The following is a 21,836-nucleotide window of genomic DNA, read 5'->3' on the forward strand; positions in this document are numbered from 1 at the left end:
CAGGTTGATGCATATGGTTCCTATAGAGAAGGTTGATGCATATGGTTCCTGTAGAGCAGGTTGATGCATATGGTTCCTATAGAGCAGAGGGGTTCCTGTGCTTCCTTTTGCACAGAAGGGCTGTTACTTTCATATAGAGCATGGGGCACCTATTCCTTCTATAGAATAGGGATTTCCTATGGTTCCTCTGGTTTTCTCTGCTTTCAATAGAGAAGGGAGGTTTCTATGCTTCCTATGGGGAGCCCCTGTGTTCCCTATAGAACTGGGGGGTTCCTATGCTTCCTATAGAGCGGAGGTTTCTGACTTAAAGTAGATCTTCCACTTACCCTCTCCCCACCTACATCAAATCTTTTTATACTTGCCCTACCCCAATCCAAAGAGAGAATATTGTCCTGGGTGAATACAGAGCAGGTGAAATCTAGGGGAAGAAACTATTGGCCAATAAAATCTTTTTGTAAGATTTCACCTGCACTGAGTTCCACCAGAATCCTCCCAGAAGGAATTGATATTATCCTTGCCTAGGTGAGCAGAAGACAGGAATATAGGTAAAACTCGAACTTTCTCTTTTTCTTCTTCTTTCTCTTTTTTTTCTTTTTTTTTCTGTCCCTGTTGCAGATTTCTGACATTCTGTGTCTAAAGATTTGTCAGCAAGACAGAAAATGAAGGGGAAAAAAAAACAGACAAAGGTTGTATTTTTTCTATTCTATCTAAAACCTAAAAATGTCAGGATAGCCTCTAATTATATCATGCAATGCATGCACGCTGGCGTTATAGCCGGAGCACAGGAGGGGAGTGCATGGCGGGTGCACAAGGCGCTGTGATTGTGAATATTGCAGCATTTATCTGGTAATAAGAATGTCAGGGTGCCATAATGAGGTGTGGAGGGAATGGTTACATAATCACCATCCAAACAAGGATAATGTTTTCTGAATAGTCGGGGAATGTTATTGTGTCACAGCTTCTCTCCTAAACAAATGAAACAATAGAATGTAATTATGTTCCAAAAGAAACGGAGACTGGGGACAGCGTATGAGCAGCATGTGTGATGCCAATAAATGTTTTATAAGCTTCCTATGAACTCTCTATGAGTTCTATATGCACTCTCTATGAGCTCCATATGAGCGTCCCATGGCTTCCATTTCAGCCTTGTAATACCAGTGCAGAAGTTCCTTTCCAAATCCTTTGGGCATCATATGGTCTTCATGTCAGTTCTGTATGAGTTCACTATGAGCTCCATAATAACTCTGTATGAGCTCCATATAAGCTGTGTGTGAACTCCACTGGAGCTGCAAATGAGCCATGTATAAAAAGTGTATGAGCTGCCTATAAACTCTAAGCAATGTATGAACTTCATGTGAGTTCTGTATGAGCTCACTTTGAACTCCTTATGATCTCTATATCTCTCTTATATCTCTCTATGAGCCCAATATGAGAAGTATATGCACTTTCAATGAGCCCATTATGAACTTCCTATGAGCTCCTTTTGAGTCCCATATAAACTGTGTATGAACTTCCTATGAGCTCCATGAGTTACATGTAAACTGTATGAGATTTCCATGACCTCCACTTGAGCCTGTATGGTCATTGCATGAGCTCCGTATGCACTCCATTTGTACAACATTTGAACTTCATGTGCGTGCTGTATGAGCTTACTATGAACTTCCTATAATATCTGAACCATATGAGTGGCATTTGCACTCCCTATGAGCTCTATTTGAACTCCAAATGAACTATGTATGAGCAGTGCTATGAACTTCATTTGAGCAATGTATGTGAGTTCTATATGAGCTCACTTTGATCTCCCTATGATCTCTTTATGAGCCCCATATGAGCACCATATGCCCTCTATGTGAGCTCCTTATGAGCTCTATTTAACTGCGTATTCAATCTATATGACCTCGGTATGAGCCCTGAATGAGCTACATATAAAAAAAAGTGTAAGCTTCCCATGAACTCCATTAGAGCCCAGTATGAACTTCATGTGAGTGCTATATAAGCTCGCTATGAACTCCCTTCAGTCTCTGTATGAGCTCTCTATGAACATCCTATGAGCTCATTTTGAGCCCCATATTAACTCTGTATCAGCTCCAAACCTTCATGAGAAGTTGCCATTATAGCTCTGAGAAAAATGTGATTCCACCAATGATCTGCAAACTGACATACAAATACAGCTCAACTTCACTAGATCATTAAACAATAAAGAGAGCTAATACTGAGCACCCCAAATAAAGATTCTATAGATAACTGTAATATTATTTTCCCATCAATATTCCATGTAATAGAAATAAACAAAAAAAGTCCAACATATTGGACAACCATGTTTGCCCCTATAGATACAATACAGTGAGCGTTGTCACCCTAGGACAGGAAATGCATTACTGATCACCAGGTGAAGATATTTGGGAAACCATAAAAAGGAAACTAATGCAGCCGCCATGAAATCTGCAGGCTCTGGTAACTGCTGGGATTTGTAGTGTCTCAGGAAGTTACTTAGTAGAAACTTTGTATAATCTTTCCGGCTCACTCCGGTCTGGTTTCTGCTTTATTGCAGAAGTGACACCTTTATCTGTGTTCCTGTTTAGTATAGGGATAGATTACATACTGCCGTGTGTGAAATATACAGCAGTGTAATCCCAGCACTTTATGATGGTTCTGTATATAGCTCATCCTATGACACGCTATATATTCTACATGACACTCACATATCCACCCATATCCCACATCACTGAGCTCTAATAGCCGCGGCCCAGCACTGAACCGAAAGGCTGCAGGGAGATCGGAGAAGAAATGCTGCAAGTTTGCTGAATCACAAAGCTGCAAGATCGATGGGTTTTTTAGACTATAATAAACATCACATTTTTAATGAAGTAAAATGGTTTTTACTTTAGGAAGCAAGATACGAAACATCACAACCAATAAAATGTCCCCTGTAAGATAAAATAGAAAAAGTAGTTTTTGCTGCAATTCCAATCTCTAATCCAGAGCTATACATACAGTACCTCTTTTCAGCCACCAGATGTCCTCAGGTTGGATCATTCAGACCATTTTTTCTGGGCCCAGGCTGGACAGTGAAAGGATTTATAGAAGGAGAAGGAGCACTGTGATGAGCTCTTCTCTCCTTTCCAATTACCTACTTGTACTGCAACACCCTTCAGTGTCTCTTTGTGCTGCCTCACACCCTCTAAATTTTGCTGTTTACATCCAACAAAGTTTGGGAAAAAGTATGTGAAAGTCCTCTTCCCCTGTGTCATTGTCTGTTTCAGTCTGTCATTTGCAACCCCTGTTTAATGTACAGCGCTGTGTAATATGATGGCGCTATAAAAATACTGTGCAATAATAATAATACATAGACTCAGTGCTCAACCCAGAAATTTTTTTAAGAAAGGGAAGAAATTTTAGGCGGGTGGCAGCCGCTGTATTGTGACCAAACTCTTTGGTAACCAGCCAAAAACAGCCGGGTGGGTGCTGAAAAGTGCCGGGTGGTGCGCCCAGCTAAAAGTGCCTGGGGAGAACCCTGTAGACTGCACAAGGCTGATACCCAGTCAAATGTTGCGTACAAAAATTAAATAAATACTAATAATAAAAAGAAAACTCCAATGATGTTTTTTCTTGGGGGTTCATCTTAAAACGTGAGCTGAGAAACTGACAAAAAATGAGGGTAGGGGGTAAATTTATTTATTATTTATATAATTTAATTTTGGATATATTTATTTTTATATTTTTATTTATTCTTTTACACTTTTTGATTGTTTTGTATCAGTTGTCCTGTGTTTTAATTATTAATATTTATTATTATTAGTATTATTATTTCTAGTATTTGCAATGTTTTTTCCTGTACCCTACGTTCGTCCTGGACCCATGAAGTCAGATTGTAGAATATCCCCGGCAGCTCTTTGTTTTCCATCTGGGTGATTTATTGTAACCTCTCCTTTGCATGCGTTCTGACATGTATGAGCCATGGATGTGATAGAGCCGATTCCTCCATCATAGCTGCTGCCTGGCTGATGGAATGGGCTGCAGATTTCCTTTCGTAACCCAAAAATATTCATTTGGAGTCCAGAATATGGTGCTGCTCAGTGTTTCCCAATCTTTATACCATGAGGGAACCCGTGAAATATCTTTCAGGTCTCGGGGAACCCCTCCTATAATCCCTATATCCACAGCTCACAGTATATTAGTGGGGTGGTCAGTAGGAAGAATTCCTCTTTCATTGCTGGCCATTGGGAAGAATGTCACCCTTACAGATAGCCAAAAAGATCATTGGGGGTCACTTACACTGACCTGAGAGGTGCAAACTGCTCATTGCATAAGGAACCCCCAGCAACCTCTGGAGGAACCCTGGTAAAGATTTCTCTAATACTTAGTTCTTTCTTCCTATCCGCGTATGTCAGTTCCGAGGGCACAGGTCGTATCACTGAGATGCCATCGGAGGTTGAACAGCCATTGGCAAAGCTGAATATTAAACTCGGCTGACGTTTGCTTTTTCCGTTTTTCACACTTTTATAATTCTGTTTGTTCCAAGCCGTTAACTACAAAGTGATGTCCATGGCGTTCAGATTGTGACCCCCTCGAGGTTCCACATCTAGTAAGCAGACTGAGTCAGGTATCTCGGCTGCACATTTTCTGTAACTCCATTTAATTATACTCCTTAAATCCAGTCCCCCGAGGACTTTTTTTGATCCAGGGCTGCGTTGATGATTTAACAAGTTCAAAAGAGAAATCAAAGGCGAGAAACAGCATAGAGGGCATAACAGGGAGGGCGCAGGGATGATTTCTGCATGTAGGAATAAAATGTTATGTATGGAGGGTATGACACTCAGACATATGTGCACCTACTGGCCACTTTATTAGGTACCCCTTGTTGGTACCGGGTTGGACCCCTTTTTCCCATCATTCTTCATGGCACAGATCCATTAAGGACCTGGAAACAGTTTTTGCCCCATGTCGACGTGACAGCATCACGCAATTGCTGCAGATTTGTCAGCTGCACGTCCATGATAAGCATTTCCAGTTCCATCACATTCCAAAGGTATAGAGATCCGGTGACTGTGAAGATAATTTGAGTGCAGTGACCTCATTGTCATGTTTAGGAAACCAGTTTGAGATGATTTTAACTTTGTGATGGCGCATTATCCTGCTGGAAATAACCATCAGAAGATGGGGACAATGCGGGCATAAAGGGGTAGACATGGTCAGCGGCGATACTAAGGTTGGTCATGGTATTTATATCATGCTTTGCTGGTGCGAAAGTGCCCAAAGTGTGCCAAAAAAATACCCCCCCCCCACACACACACACACACACACACACCATTACACCATCACCAGCCTGAACCACCAATACTAGGCAGAATAACCCATGCTTTCATGTTGTCAATGCCAAAATATGACCCTACCATCTGAATGTCACAGCATTTGAGGCTCGTCAGATAGGACAGATAGGAGGTATGAAGAGGGACAGTCCCTCTAAATCAGGGACAGTTGGGGGGTATGAAGAGGGACAGTCCCTCTAAATTGGAGACAGTTGGGGGGTTAGAAGAGGGACATTCCCTCCAAATTGGAGACAGTTGGGGGGTATGAAGGGGGACAGTCCCTCCAAATCAGGGATAGTTGGGAGGAATGAAGGGGGACAGTCCCATCAAATCAGAGACAGTTGGGAGGTATGAAGAGAGACAGTCCTTCCAAATCAGGGGCAGTTGGGAGGTTATGAAGAGGGAAAGTCCCTCCAAATCTGGGATAGTTGGGAGGTATGAAGAGGGACGGTTCCTCCAAATCCAGGACAGTTGGGAGGTATGTGATAGCACTGCAATATACATACAGGCAGTGAGTGACTGTACATCAGACAACAGCTATAACCGAGAAAGAAACAGGAAGTTCTTGGGGTTCACCGGTAACGTTATCAGTCCCAGAAGCAAACACATACTGACAAACTGTCAACCTTTAAAGAAGGATAAAAAAATACAAGCCCATTTATTATATTTTTTACTGACTTAGACAAATGTTAAACTTCTGACCTTTGATCAGCAGATTCCATTAAACATAATGCTAGGACTGATTGTGTTGCAGGGACTGATAAATGAAGAATGCAGATCCCATACTTCTGTAAACTTTCAGATGATTATGTATATTGATGTGTTAGTTTAGGTTAATTATGGTACGGCAGTAAATCACTGATTACCACCCTAAAATATGGCAATTCCAGTCCAGAAAACAAAGAGGGTGAAAATGGTGACCTGGTCGCCCTTTGGTCTATTCCTAAACCTGAAATGCTCCAACGCTGGGAAGTTTCACTCCGACTCTCTATATTGCTATTTTACCCACGGTGGCCTAATGACTGGTGGGGGAATTTAAGATTTGGGATTAAAGAGTTGGGCATTTCAAAGTCAATTTTCTTTTTTACTTCCCATGTTTTATGTTGACTGACCAAATTCCTTTTTCATCCATGTTCTGTAACCGCCATAATTTTCCCAGCCTTAAAGGAGATGCCTTTGCGTCTAATGGAGGCCAATTATTTCATAAGTTTAAATGTGTGATAAAAATACTCACTGCATACAATATAACACAACCGCCCCACACCCCCTGCGTCCATTCCTCCTCATTACATGAGATTTTAGGTTTCCTTGTTTGTTTCTCTTGCATGAGAAAGTGAAATCAGCGATGACCTCCGTTGCCATTTTTGAGTACATCTCTATTTGTTTCACATTTTTCTCGGACTTTTAGAACTGTGATTCATTTTTTTAATAACTGTCCTATCTATGATAAATAAACAACTCTGATTAATGGGTCTCTGAGCATTTCTTAGTTCTGATCATGGGGAGAGGAGCAGCAAGTGGTAAGAATTAGATCTGCCGTGTGAAGTTGTAGAAGAATATCCAATCCCAGATTGTGGTGTTCTCAAGCCAAAAAACTAGAACCAAAAGAAGCCAGAGTAAAAAGGAATATTAAACATTGTCTATATATTTATTTATTATATGTACTCTATATTTATTATTTTTACACTGCGCGGCCAAACATTTGTGAACACATAACCATCAAATTGATGGTTACATCTGAAAAATGTAGATATACCTCCAAATAATCGAGTCCAGGTTTTTCCGGTGAAAAGTTCTGTAACTGCTATACCATACAAAAATCTTAGTTCATGTTCAGCATTTTGGTGAAAACCCTTTTCTGTTTCAGCATGACTGTGCCCCCGGGTACAAAGCCAGCTCCATGGTTTGATGAGTTTGGTTTGAAGGAACTCAAGTGACCTCACAGAGTCCTTAACTCAACCCTACCACCTTTTGGATGGACTGACATTCATTGTGAACCAATATTGGTATTGCCCTCACAAATACTAATATGCCTTGGCATTTTTATTTTGGAGTTTGCACAAATCCCCATGTAGAAACCCCTCAGAACCCTATGAAAAGCCTTCCTGAAGAATAGTAAAGGGGTACCAACTCCATAATAATGGCCATGGTTTTGGAATTGGATACCCAACAACCAGGTATGATGATCAAGTTTCCACAAGCTTTTGGCCAAATAGTGATTGTATACCCAACACAACAAGCCTGGAAAACCATGAGCATGCCACCACCACTCTGCCCATATAACATACAGGATTCAGGACATTAGAACATGGATACGTTTTGCTTTATTTAAAGGTGCACAGATATCCATATTACAGGGGATGTGTGCTCATGACACCTTTGTAGGACAGGAGGCACAAATGCTCTCCTGGAGCATATTCCAGATGCCAGAACAATTGGGGTCTATTTGCCAACAGGATTTCTCTTTTTCAGCCTTGGTATTTAACAAAAGTGACCCCCTTTCCGACCTTGTTGCAAATATATGAATTATAGACTGTCAGCAAACCTACAATTACCTAATAGAAGCATGGAAGAGTGATGGCCAAGTGGACCATCAAGCTTTGGTTTTCTTTTTTTTTTTTAACCTTTTTGTCTACGTATAGATCTGCATTTGCCCCAAGTGTTTTTGAATTACTTAATGTTGACTGACTCACTACCTCTGTAAGTAAAACTTTGGAACTTTTCCCCTGCTAGTTTGACGTTCCAATGTTCTTGAACTTAAAGAGGAAAAATGACTTGGGTGTAAAGCCATCAAACTAATTTCAGACGAACCTGTGCCGCCTCGTCTTTTTAAATAAAATGCTCATCCATCCTTTTATAAAATGTAAAATAATATTGTGATAGGTCTACGTGAACCTTACATTGAAAGAACTACCTTTTTGTACTTCATTCAGGCCTTACATGTATTTCAAACATGTCCCCCTTTTCCCTGTTTCTCTTTAGGCTCTACATACTAACTTCCTGTAGTCCGGTTATATAACAATATATTTGATTGGGACTATTCCTCCGCTGACTGGTGCTGCATGTGTTAATCCTGTAATGTAATAGAGTTTATACGAGAAATACTGACCACTGTCTTAGAAATAAACCAACACAGGAAATATATTATGACAACGAGCCTAGGAAGTGGGAAAAGATAATAATTGGTGCCCGCAAATAAAGGTCAATTACTCTTAGCAGCTCCTTATTAATGGCTTATTCTCAGGACATGCGTCCCGCACTCTGTCCTATACATTATGAATTTATGGATTGTGCTTTGTTTGGCTGTTGATGTTCCTCCTTCTCTCTCTCCCGCTCCCTCTTTTTCATCTTATTTTTATCTCTTTTTTGCCTTTTATTTATTCCATCAGAAGGGAAAACCTTCTATCTTGACATGATTAATCTTTCTTAACCCAGATGGAAAAACGCTCTCCAAATCAATCTTCCTGCCTTGGCATATTTGTAAAGTTTTTCACCTGTTTAAAAAGATAAACAAGCTGATATTGGTTTTGGATCCTCAGAGGAAGAACATAATCTGCAGCTCGGGGGTCTCGGCTGAGATCCTGTAATGTGCAGCTCGGGGGTCTCTGCTGGGATCTTGTAATGTGCAGCTCGGGGGTCTCTGCTGAGATCCTGTCTGTGCCTATCAGCCGGCTGCATTTATAACACTTTCTTCATTCCGCATGAACAGAGGCGGTTTGGATGTTTTCTCCTTAGTAATATTGTATATTGTCACTTTGCAGTCATTACAGAGGATTTCAGACTGTAAAATTGTAGAAATTGTGACCTGAGTCCACTTTTGTAAATAATTGATGTTAAATCAATCTAAAGCAGTTGTCAATTTCTAAATCGGTCTCAAATTTGCAGGGCAACCTTGAGGCATTGGGACTGATTTATTAAAATTTTCTGGGGATAATAGACTATCATGGGAGAACCTGGTTGATCCAGCAAGCTTTGAATGGATTTGGACCAGTATGGGAAACATTTGACAATAAACAGCAAATCATTTATTATAATTTTTCCTGGATCACCAGGTTCTCCCATAATAGTGTATCTTCTCCAGTCTTGGGGAGGTTCAATAAATCAGACCCATTGTATACACTGTCATTGGCAAAATTCTCCCAAATTTATCAGTTAGATTATTGATTACCAGTGTGAAGTTGGAAAAGAATTCCAAGCCCAGATCGTGGTGTTCTCAAGCTGAAAAGTTGTAAACAATATAAGCCACAGCCTGAAAAGAATGTTGTATACCAAACCTTATCTATTATATTTGCTTAATAATCCATTAGGAGAATTTTAGACACTGCAGCTTTGCTTGTTAGAAAGCTGAGATTTGCTCAGGGGAATATATTGAGTACAGACCTTTGCATTTAGGAAAATAGTAAAACAAACAATTCTTCAAAACAGAAAAAAAGACTGAAATCTGCAAGTTTGTTGAAATCATTGCCATGTATCCAGTTTACCTGTTTTCTATCATCAAAATTGCAGTTTTTACTTTGAACAGAAACAAGGAAAAAACACATTTATCAGATCTGAGATCTTTTATATGTCCAGGGAAATCAAACAAGTTTGCAGATAATCCATTTCCTTTCTGCTCATTGAGAGATATCAGCAATTCTTCCAATGTGTTTTTCCTGCCTGATGCAATTTTTACAGACATGGGACATATACATATATATTTTATGTATATATTTTATGTAAACATGAAACCACTCATGCATTGATATATTTATACCTCTATGAATGCATTTAGTCAGCTTTATTTACTAATGCAGATTTATTTCATTATTAAGTCTTTCTATCTGAAAGCAATGCACTTGTCAATCTCTAATAATATCCAACATCCACCGAGTTCTCTTTAGCCGAAGATGACGTTGGCTCCTTTGTAAGTCACATGATGGAGCTTGTTCTATTTGCAGACAAGAAAAGAAGTATTATTGTGTGGGGTTTGGAATGCTGATTTGGTGGTCTTGCAATTATTGGTCCATTTTAATTTCTATATCTTTGCTTTTCAGTGTGTAAAAGAATGTGGGATAATATCACTTGCTGGCCATCGGCATCAGTCGGAGAAGTGGTCGTGTTGCATTGTCCAGAATACTTTGGCTACTTTTCCAGCGTGAGCGGTAAGAACGTTCTTATGATCTCCTGGTGGTTATAACGCTACTCAATAAAGTTGTTCTCCATGGGCGGAAGTTGGCTGCTGCTTGCGGTTTTGCTTTTTCTGAAGTCTGAAATATACAGCCATTAGTAATAAATTAAAACCAGGATCAGAAAGATATTTGTTCTAAAAAGTTTTAACTAACTAACAGGTTCACTTCAAAGTGAAAAATAAAACAAAAATAAAATAAAAAGAAAGCACAAAGCTTCTGGGATCTGAAGCTCCGGGTGGAAGTTGACATCATTAGCAGTTGTCCTTTCCTACTATGGAGCTCGAGGAGAAAGTGGGGGGGAACGGCCATATATCTGCCATTAAATATATTTACCAATTATTATTTTTAATTTTATTAACATTGCCTCTTTAAATACAACACGTTGCAGTGTAAAACAGTTTGCTTTTGTATATATTCAATTGCTGCTATGCACCCAGGCAGCAGCAAACGTCACCACAGGTCAACACATTTGCATGCATTGTTCTTTTGTTTGTGGTGGTGCAATAATTCCTCCAGAAAAAGCAACTACAGGACCAGAAGTAGGAACCATGGAGCAACCCCACCACATTCATAACAAAACCACATGCAATCGTGGATAAAATCCTTCCCAACTGCTCCCATTTGGTTAAATGGAAGCGCTTGAAGTTTAAAAGTTATTTTTAAGAACGTGGCTTCCTTGTTCAGTTTGGCCAAGGTAAAAAAGCTTTCAAGATTGTAAGAAATTACCTCTACAAGTCTATAGGAAGGGAAAAAAATCTTCTCTAAAAATGACCTCTTGCAGATGAATTTCAGTTGATTTATATGGAAAGTTCCAGCTTTGGAGGCCAATAAACTGACTGCAGCTTCTACGAGCCAATAGTCATGTGACTCACCGCTATTAGTTGGAAAGTTCTTGGCATTCAGCATTACCCCGGCATGATTATTGCTTGACGATATCTGATGTTATTTATTGCATGGACTTGGTTTGGAAAAGCCTTTCATAGTAAGTTATATGGTATTCTGATTACAGTTTTGGGTCAATGCCATTATAATAATATTTAATATGGGAATTCATTCTATACATTGGCTGTTGGAGGAATCAGTGGATTTTAGGACTTTTAAACAAAGAAATCGCTCTGTTAAATGAGATGTAAATGCTAATTGAATGATATTTAGTTGATGTTGGAGTTTTATATCATAAATTTTTATCTTTTCTAAGGCAATCCCTAAAAAGTGCATCTTGCGTGAGCCCATTCCATACTTGTTGTGTGGGCATGCTATTAGAAGTCAAGGCAGCTGCTTTGTATTTCTGACTGTATATGTATGCAAAGACAACTATGTGACATTATCACCGGTTTTCTGCTCATTTTCTGCACTTGCAGCATATAAAGCAATAACCCATGGAGATATATGCATACATTGGAGAGGTGTAATCATGTATGTGTTTGCCCAGACATATGTACTTTTAATATATTTTATTTATAAATTGCCAACATATTATACGGTGTTGTACAATAAATGGGAATCTACACAGGAGGAGAAGAGGGCCCTGCCCAGTCTAATGAAGTGTTTTCCAACCTTTTTAACATAGAAGAACCCTTAAAATAACTTTCAGGTCTTGAGGGAACCCTTTCTATAATTATTATACTACAGCTCACAGTACATTAGTGTGGTGGTCAGTGGGAAGAATTCCTCTCCCCCAATCTATTGCGGCAGTCTTCACCTATGACAAGCCCCCGCTCAGCCTCGGGAGACTGGTTGTTGCCCCCAGGACTTAGTGCACAAGGAATGGTGTCTGGGGAAGTGATGACAGAGGTCCAGGAGCCCACAGATAAACAGTACCAAGATTCCAACAGAGTCAAGTCCAGAATAACAGAGCAAGAGGTCATACACAGATAATCCGTCCACCAGATGTGGTAATTGTATTGGATTGTTGGTTGTTTACCTTTTCTTGCCATATATATTGTAAGCCACCTACTATATTCAATAGTTCAATATGATAGGTGGGTGGAGGTTTGAGGCTCAAAGTTTAATACAACAATGTTTTATGTATTTACACATTTTTGATTTAAACATAATTATACATACAGTGAGGGTTTTTTTTACAGATGTATCCTATCCACTGTTACCGTCACAGGGTTTGGATTCTTCTTCTAGACATAAAGTTTTGCATGATGCAGCCCTGGAAATCCTCCTGTTCGCGTGATCCCCAGGCACTAGAGGTTAACTAACCTCTAGTGCCCTGGGGATCGCAAACAACTTTTACTTGATCTTCAGATGGTTTCGCGGAATCGGTTCGCTGAAATTTTACGGAACCATCGGAAGTTCGAGAAATTTTTGTGAGGATGCCAGAGGCATTCTCGTTTTGCCCTAATTGTGACCTGTTTGGACCTGCCAATTGGAGGCTTTCTCAGTGGTATGTTGTTGCACCAGACGAGGTACACAAAGGCAAGAATCAAGCAGAGTCGGGGTCACAAAAGGTCGGTCCATGCATCATAAACTCACAGGGTCAGAAACAGTAATTCAGACAAATACACACCAGCAGAATGTCAGCCCAGCTTAACCCTACAAGAACTGGTGACACGGACCAGAGAGGCTGTAATGTCCCAACAGCCAATGGCAGCACAGGATAGAGTCTGGGACTAATCTGCCTCTAAATCCCTGTGTGCTGGGGATGCTGATAAAATACATCACGCTGCACAGCTAAAGGGAAGCAGGGGCTGCAAATATTTCTTCATTCTCCTTGCTGTGTCAAGTGACTGTGCACAGCACGAAATCACCGGCCTGATAAACTTTTCCTAACAATGTGACAGTGACAGTCAGTTTCCCCTTCACTCTTTATTGCTGCAGTGGTAAAAGTGGATTATCATGTTTAAAAGGGTAAAAAAAAGTTATGTAATAAAAAATGTTGAATCATTATATATAGACGGGAAAGCGACCCTTTTATGTAATGTTTATGGTAGCGCCAAGCCTAATAGGGCAAGAAGGAGAATTCTAGAAATATCTACATGTACTGAGCTTGTACAATTTCCCTTTAATAGCCAATCTTGCAATGTGAAAATGGAGAGATGAGTTGTTTGAGTATCTGAAATGTGACTCACGATGCCTTTTTGGCAGTCCTGGCAAAAATACCGGCCGCGTAGCTGGAGCAATTTCTGCTGAGATACATCCTAGATCTGGGCCGGGCACTTGGCTTGTCCTGCTTTTATCTCTTTGTTTGTTGAGTCTCCCCTCCAGGGAACATCTCACTTCTCTGAGATTAGAGCTGCTTCTAACACAAGCTGAATGCTGAGAGTTCTTTCCCCCTATTTCACTAAGAGAAGTCAGGAGAATTGTCTCTGGGACGTAAACACTGAGCTGTCTGACTCGTCAAAATCCTCTAAAAAAAGATATTCTTGGCAAAATCCTTTTAACAAGAATCTTTAGTTGGCTGGTGACAGGTTCTCTTAATAGATGGTACTATAGGCATGATGTACTTATCTTCTCAAGTCATTGTATGGCCATGTGCCAAAAAAACTCTACAGGATCTTAAGGTTTCACTCAACTTCCACCCAAGATTTACTTATTTTCACATTAAAATGGTTTCGAAAAAATTGGTACATGTTGGATGAATTGTGGGTGAAAACGGACCCTTACGTTTTGAGATTTCTAAAATTAGGTTACTACCTATGGAACAGCCGTTGGGCTTTGGTCACATTTTTGACGTTATTGAAGTCAATGGGGTTTTGGTTTGGGAAATTAAAGTGAACCTGAATTGGTGATGTTATAGGGAACATTTAGAAATGTAAAAGTGACCCTGTCAGTTGAATTGATTTTAAAAAATCCGGTTCCCTGTAATGGAAAAGATATCATTTCATTGGTCTTCTAGCTTTCAGCCTTCATTATACCTTTTAGCATTTGACTCTGGAATTTTGTGGCCCCCATCACGAGCTGGGGATCCTTATTCCAGCTCCTATGTCACAGGGCCACATCCTGTATTCATGTAGGGGTTGGAGGAGAGAGAACTCCGCATACAGAAGGTTATACAAGAATCTGACACTCCCAGAAGCGTTGAATGCTGACACGGTTGTATAACTACAACATGGTGAAGGTTGGCACAGGCTACCGGAGAAACACTACACCATTTATTCTATTGCAGAGGACTACTGGCTGCGTTTTTTCCATGTTGTACCTAATCAATACCTGGAAAGATGTGTCTTTTCACTAGAAAACTCTGTGTTTTTTGGCATTCCTGTTCTGTAGACCGATAGTGGTGTGAGATCATCTAAAACCCCGCAGTCTCCTATTGATGGAGATGGGTCATTCTACTATGCTGATCACTGTTCTCCTTGCTGGCAATGAAGCTGTACCTGATGACCTGCAATGCAAGGATCTCCCTGCTTCTGCTTCATTTACTCTGTAGATCTGTTATTCCTCTACCTCTTCCATTGCTGCTTGATCATTGCCCCAGCCCCGGCATGAAGAAGCAAAACCTTTATTAGCATGGTTTTCTGGGACTGTGCAGCTCGGAATATGGCATTGCAAGTCAGTGATGGAGGAAAAATCAGCTGGGTCTACAGGCAAAACTGGTGCTTAGTTCTTTGTCTTCTTCTTGACTTTTTTGGGTACAGTTTTCATAGTTCACCTCCCCCCATAAAGTGTTCCTGAACCTTGATTGGCTGCAAACCTTTACTTTATCCTTGCATAGGCCCATTCCTTGCATAATTTCCTCTTCCTTATGGACACAATGCCATTCCATAGGGAGAAAGTGGGAATATCCGAGGAATGGGACTTTACAAAGACAAAATAAAGGTATGTATCTAACCATGCTTTGGAGGAGAATCTACAAATTATTTTACCTTGTAAAAAGTGCCAGTCATACAATATTCCCAGTTCGTGCCCATAGACTGGCATCAAGTCTATAAGTGTGAATAAATGTTATGTATCTAATTGTTCTTCAGAGGAGAACCTACAAATATATTTGTCTCTGTGAAGACCTATTAATCAAATTTCACAAAGACAACATAAATCATCTTCTAAAGAAGAACAATAAATACCTTTTATATAACAAGGACATTCAGAGTTCAGGTACACTTTAAGAAAACCCTTACTGAGAACATTACAAAGACCGCCAATGTCTTGCATAGAAAAACCTAAATTGTATTTTGGTTTGGTCCACCCCTGGAGCCCCAGCGAGCCATCGCGCTTTCTTTTTTTTATAAAGCAGCGCTGTTCATATCATCCAATTTCCACAAATCAGTGCAGATTTATTTCCAAAGAAGAGAACATAGGAATGCAGCGGCCGGAGAAAATAGTCTCCGGTCATCAGGGACCAAAGTTGATACAACATTTCTTTCAAATGAAAAACCCTGAAAGTCCAAAATCATATTGATTTGGACAAATTTATATAAAACAGAGACGTTATTTCAGCTTCTCTCCAGAGATTATCGACAACACGGCACATTAAGCTATTGGCTTTGATGGAATTACCTGCTCCTTGTTTTCCTTCTCACTGTCACAAGATTTGTGTACCGCTGTGACCTTTGTTGATGGAAAATTCAGCGTTTGTGGCTCATTTAAGTGCTGCTTCAGCAGGAAATCTTTCCATTTACATGTCACAGCTTAAAAACCTTGGCTTGATTTTTTTTTTCTTTTGTTGGAAGAGTAAAGCCAAGTGACATGTGGCGTGGGGGTTATGTGGTTTGGTTCAGTGAAAGGCTGAAAATATATATAAAGAAAAGTGGAAAAAGAAACATGTGAACCCAAATATTAAAGTTGTGTATGAAGCTCCATTTGTGCTTTGTTAAAGTGCTTATTCAAGATTTTTTTTGTATTGGTGTGAGGACATAGCTGTTGATCCTGCCCGTTTCTACTCTCTTAAAGTGAAACTAAATCTGGCTGGGTCACTTAGCTGTGTTCCATCCCAGGGTGCCGCCATCTTTCTTTTCGAGATAATCTTCGGCTGTCTTGATTGGCCAGGCCAGGATGACGTAACTCAGTTGCAGGTGCAGGGGAGATCATTTATGCCAGGAACATGCAAGGGAAGCTGGGATTGCTTTATCTACTTTGGTCGTGCTGGGATTGTACCAGAACAAGTGCGCACCTATTTGGATTCCATCGCAAGGTGCCACTATCTCTCTTTTCTTCCTTCCAGAAATAATTTTCGCCATCTTGACTGGCCATGCCGGGAAGAGATAACTCTCTGGCACATGCAAGGGAAGCCAGGATTGCTGGGTATGCCTGGCATCCAAAGCTGATGCTGGGCATGCGCAGCTCAGCTTCGTCACCCAAAATGTAGAGCGATCAGACAGGCAGGAGGGATTATTACAGAAGGGACATCACCTGATCCCTGCCTGATGGAGCATTCCTAAAAGTTGAACTTTAGTTCCACCTTAAATAGAGTGACCTGCAGCTCCCAATGCTGCAATAGCATGGTCACCCCCTATGTAAACTTCTGCAATCTTCTGCAGTCAGCACCCCCTGCTGGTTGGCCATGCTGTAGCTGTAGTTGCAGTTTTTTCTTGACTGCTTAGCCTGGTATAAAATAATGGAAAAATAAGAGAAAAGAAAAAAAAGAGAAGAAAAGCATTTATTACAAATCCCTTTGAAGAATGGAAGGTGTGTGCATTGATCACGAAATATACGAGTATATCCCCTACAATCAAGCAAGGAACTCCCAGACTGCTTTTCAACATTTCCTTTGGCAAAGTCACAAAAAAATAAAGGAAAAAACTGCAGTTGTAAGCTTGTGTATAGGAGTAATGTGTTTCATAGTGGGGGAGGGGCAGGGGCTCTGCATATGAGATACCAAACACTAGAGCTTAAACCGGACTGACAGCACCAATGCTACCGATGTGGAGAGGTCTAACCTAAGGACATCTAGAGAGCGAGCGCAGCAAAAAACAACGGCCGGTACGCCTGGGGCTGGATACTAAAATTGTATAACTGGAGGTTGGAGTAGATTTATATTGAGGTGGATAAAATCTCTTTTGAAAAATTGTGTTGGGTATTTATTATGCAGCTAGAAGCTCTACCATTGGCTGCTTTTTCCTGGGAGCCTATTGTGGGGGTGGGGTGTTGTGGGTGCTGTATGCAGAAGAGAAGGGGCTTATGGCATGGGGGGGGGCAAGGAATTGACTTTTCCTGGAGTAGTCAAATTTCTAGCAAGTTAATTTGTAAATGCATAACATAAGAAAAAATAATCAATGAAAAGGTAAAATGTTGCTAGTAAATACTTGTTTTTTTTCATTTTTGGTGACAGGTTTTCTTAAATTTAAATGTTGGCTCATGATTGTGTTCAGATTTCGCCATAATTGCTCCATTCATGTGTCACCTCCTAAAAATCTTCCACCATTTACTGAATTTCCATTTGCCCCTCCAGCGCCAAATGTGACATTAATCCCCTTCCATGATTCTTGGATTCATGAGGCTGGAAAGCGCTCGGCAGTGAATGCTGACAAAGAGTCCCAGTCTGATAGTAAATGCCACAAACGTCCAATTCACTCGAGAGGTCAGAGGAGGAAATATGCACACAGGCTCCAAGTGGCTGTAAATCTGAGTGTCATTCGCTTCTCGGTGTTTCCGTAATTCGGCGCAGGTTTCTGCCAAACTTTTATCATCGTGCTCCTAATGCGCTGCTTTGTAATTGTGGGCGGGAGGAGCTCTGAGCTCCATGGGGCCAATCAGTTAAAGCTCTCATGCAGATAATAATTTTACAAACCATTCCCGCATCTTGGCGTCCATTTGGGTCAGCTCGTACTATGGAACCTCAACCGTGCCAAAGGTGCACATCGCCGATGGGATAATCTTCTGGGAATGGCACCAACAGGTGAGTTCACCACTGCAACTCAAACCAAGTATAAAGGCAAAAATTAGGACAAAAGCCCATACAGCCAAAAATATCTAAACCTTCAGCTTCCAAGGATCACATTCCAAGAAAAAGTGTCCATGATGGGTATTGCCATGGGCCAACAGGTCTGTTCACCACTTCAACTCCAATGAACAAGAGAGAAAAATTTAGGCAAAAGCCCCATGTGCCTGTGTAGTTAAAAAAAAAAAATCCTTGACATTCCCAGGATCACATTCCAAGACCAAGAGAAGGTGCCCAAGATTGGTATTGCCATGGACCTGGCTTGGAGGGGGACTATTTGTGTCTCCTGCAATGATGCCACTTTACCGAGAGAACACGAGAACCAAAGCAAAGTCAAGGAATACATAAGCTAATGGGAAGCCTCAGATCAAAACCTCTAAATAGGGATCACCTTCATGCTTCATACCTCCTTCGTACCATATTGACCTCTTTTTATCACTTTGTTATCAAATTTTCTCTGCTACTGCTGACAGTACAATAATTCACAAGACTTTTATCCATTATGTTGTGTGCCTACTGTGCATCTGTGTTAACATCCTCACAACCCTATTGATCCATGACTCACTGAACTGCTTTGTGGTTCTATTGAGTGAAAGGTTAACAGAAGAGGATTTCTCAGCTCAGCACTGCCTCTCACACACTGTATCAGCACATTTGTGAACTGACATCTTTTGTATAAATATCACCTTAGATTAAGTTCAGATATTAGGATAAACGAAATAACTGAAATGACAGAAAGCTGATACAGATAAAAAAGGACACGACAGATGGGGGAGGAGTGGGCTAGATGGTCCTTTTAGTTGCTTATACAGGGGATAGCTTCTAATGTTTGGTGAGTGGATATCATGGTGTACAGGAAAATGGACTAATGGCTTTTCAGCACAGGAGAGTTCATGTATTCCTGGTTATAGAGTAGCTGTCCCCTTGCCCTCATCTCCCAAACATAGCACTCATGTAATGTCCCTGTCTCCGACACTGTTCAGACCTCCTCCTTCCATCTTAAACTAAATAAATAAATAAAGCCCCCTTTACTGACAGTCATGGAACGTTCCAATGCTTCATCACTGCCTAAGTGATGTGGACACTTCCTATTGCAGGGTCCTGCAACAATGCAGAATATAATGCAGAAGCAGCAACGCCAACTCCAGACCGTAGGGGGCGACAGGAACTTCTACAGGGTTGGATCAACCATTGATCTGCCTGGAAATGGTGCTACCCGGGGACTTGGACAGTGGATTTATGTATATTGTCCTTCACAAGGTTAGGGAAAGTAAAAGAAGCAGGTTGGGTTAGAAGGAAGAGGGGCAGATAGTTATTGCCCCAGAGGGGCTTTAGGTAGTGGTGAGGTTGAGGCACTACAGTCCCCACATACCCTCCTCTTGAATATATACCCAGCGTAGTATTAGCCATCCAGGACCTGAAATGTTCTGGCTCTGTAAATATTGGAAAGGTTAACGTGCGGAGTGCTGTGAATAGCAGAGATTACCAGTCAGTGGGATCGGGAAAATGTATTGAAATGATTTTGAACATATTGAGAACTGCTTGGTAAATCTTATAAAATATATCACAAAATGAAAGCTAAATCTTCTCTGACATTTTAAAATAAATCATTTCCAACCCCGCAAAGCATCTGGGTACGAATTGATTGAGTTTTCCGTAAACCGCACAGAAGTGTGACATTTTACCGAAGCCGGACTGCAAAGCGTCGGAAAGCCTGAATAAGCAGATGATTTGTTCTGAAGATTTTAGGATTTGGTTCTGGGAATTTGGGTCTTTACCTGATAATGAGATAACAGTAAAATTAAATAAATTAAACTGGCTAAATTGTATTTATATAGCGCCAACATATGACGCAGCGCTGTACATTAGATATGGGTTGCAAATGACAGAAGAATACAGACAGTGACACAGGAGGAGGAGAGGACCCTGTCCCGGAGAGCTTACAATCTAGGAGGTGGAGGAACTATCACACAATAGGAGGGGGATATAGAATGGTGGGAAGTAGTGAGGGTTTAGGAGACAGAAGAAGACGGGTAGGTGAGGGTGAAGTGTTGGGTTTTGAGTGCTCTTTTACATGTGCAAAAAGTAGAAGCAGGCCAAATAGAAGGAGGAGACCATTCCAGAGAGTCGGGGCAGCTCTAGAAAAGTCTTGGAGCCGTGCGTGTGATGAGGTTATGAGTGAGGAAGTCATTAGTAGATCATTGGAGGAGCGGAGAGAGCAGCTAGGGGAGATTTCTCTATCAGGTCCGAAAGGTAAGTGGGACAAGAACTGTGGAGGGATTTAAAGGCAAAGCACAGGAGCTTGAATTTGATTCTGTTATAGTTTTGTGTTTTCTTTATTTATAATGGTCAATGCAATCCCCAATGAGGAGTGAGAATCAGATTTGTGCATTGGAGGGCTTTGGATAGGTAAGTTTCCATATTGCCATTTTATTCTTGCCTTTTCTATATTTCCCATGCATTCTTACCTTGCCAATCAATTCTGCAAAACTTCCAATTATGAGAGAACACCAGATGTGGGGATTACATGTCCCATGAATTTTTCTGGTTTTTATTGCATTGTGCATGTGTGTAGAGATGTTTGCCTTGCATATGTGGTAATAGGCAGATCTGTATAGCGTATTGCACATGTGCATGGTATTGGGATTGGTTGGTTTCCATACAATGTGCACTCCTCCTGCAGCTCCTGTATATCTGTAGAAGGAACAAGCTGGTTGAGGTGGCTATAATGGACCCCATTGAGTCCCGGTATGTAAATGTAGCCACCAATGAACCAGCAGTCTCCTGCAAGAATCCTACAAATCAGCTGAATATAAGAAAGTTTAATTCAGGTGACCCAGCTGTGCCACTTGGGCACATAAAGTTTAATAACACTTTAAAAGATAAGTTCCTCCAAGCCCTATTTAATGTGCAGCACCGCATAATATGTTGGTGCTATATAAATACTGTTTGGTAATAATTTCAGAATTCAATAAATCAGACTCCCAGTGCCCTCTGTACAGCATGGGCAAACATTATACGGTCCTAGGAAATAAGTCAAACACCGGTCATTTGTAAATTTTTGGGTTGATGAACTCTTTGTGGCAGTTTTACCAAATATCCATGGAAATTGTTTTATATGTGACGGAGAAGTCTCATGCGGAATTTTTATTTCACCTGGAAGGAAGCTGGGCTGCATAATATTTCTGATTTTAATTCTGAATGTCACAATGCAGAGGAGGCTCCAGATTTTCACACCACGCTGACACAGAACTCGCTGTGTGTTAATCATTTAGAAGCCACATTGCAGCACAAACAGATGGATGGGGATTTGGAATTTTTTACGGAATCAAACGGGGAAAGTTCTGTCCCTAAAACAATGCCAGATACCAATGCAAACTATTTTCTTTTTTGTGATTCTACTCGGCACCCTTTACACAGAAAGACAGCAATTATATATATATTCCTCTATATATAAATCTATCTATCTATCTATCTATCTATCTATCTATCTATCTATCTATCATCTATCTATCTATCTATCTATCTATC

At 40.6% G+C, this 21,836-nt stretch overlaps 1 protein-coding gene across 2 annotated transcripts in view; it reads left to right on the forward strand.

The window, feature by feature from the left end:
• VIPR1 (vasoactive intestinal peptide receptor 1) overlaps window positions 1-21,836 on the forward strand; it is a 169,792-nt gene that overhangs the window by 89,255 nt on the left and 58,701 nt on the right. For both annotated transcript variants that reach the window (XM_072412988.1, XM_072412989.1), the window contains one exon: window positions 10,343-10,450. In XM_072412988.1, coding sequence (XP_072269089.1) covers window positions 10,343-10,450 — 108 coding nt within the window. The remainder of the gene's footprint in view (window positions 1-10,342; window positions 10,451-21,836) is intronic.

The sequence above is a fragment of the Pyxicephalus adspersus genome, chromosome 5, assembly GCF_032062135.1.
Source record: "Pyxicephalus adspersus chromosome 5, UCB_Pads_2.0, whole genome shotgun sequence".
Lineage (NCBI taxonomy): Eukaryota > Metazoa > Chordata > Amphibia > Anura > Pyxicephalidae > Pyxicephalus > Pyxicephalus adspersus.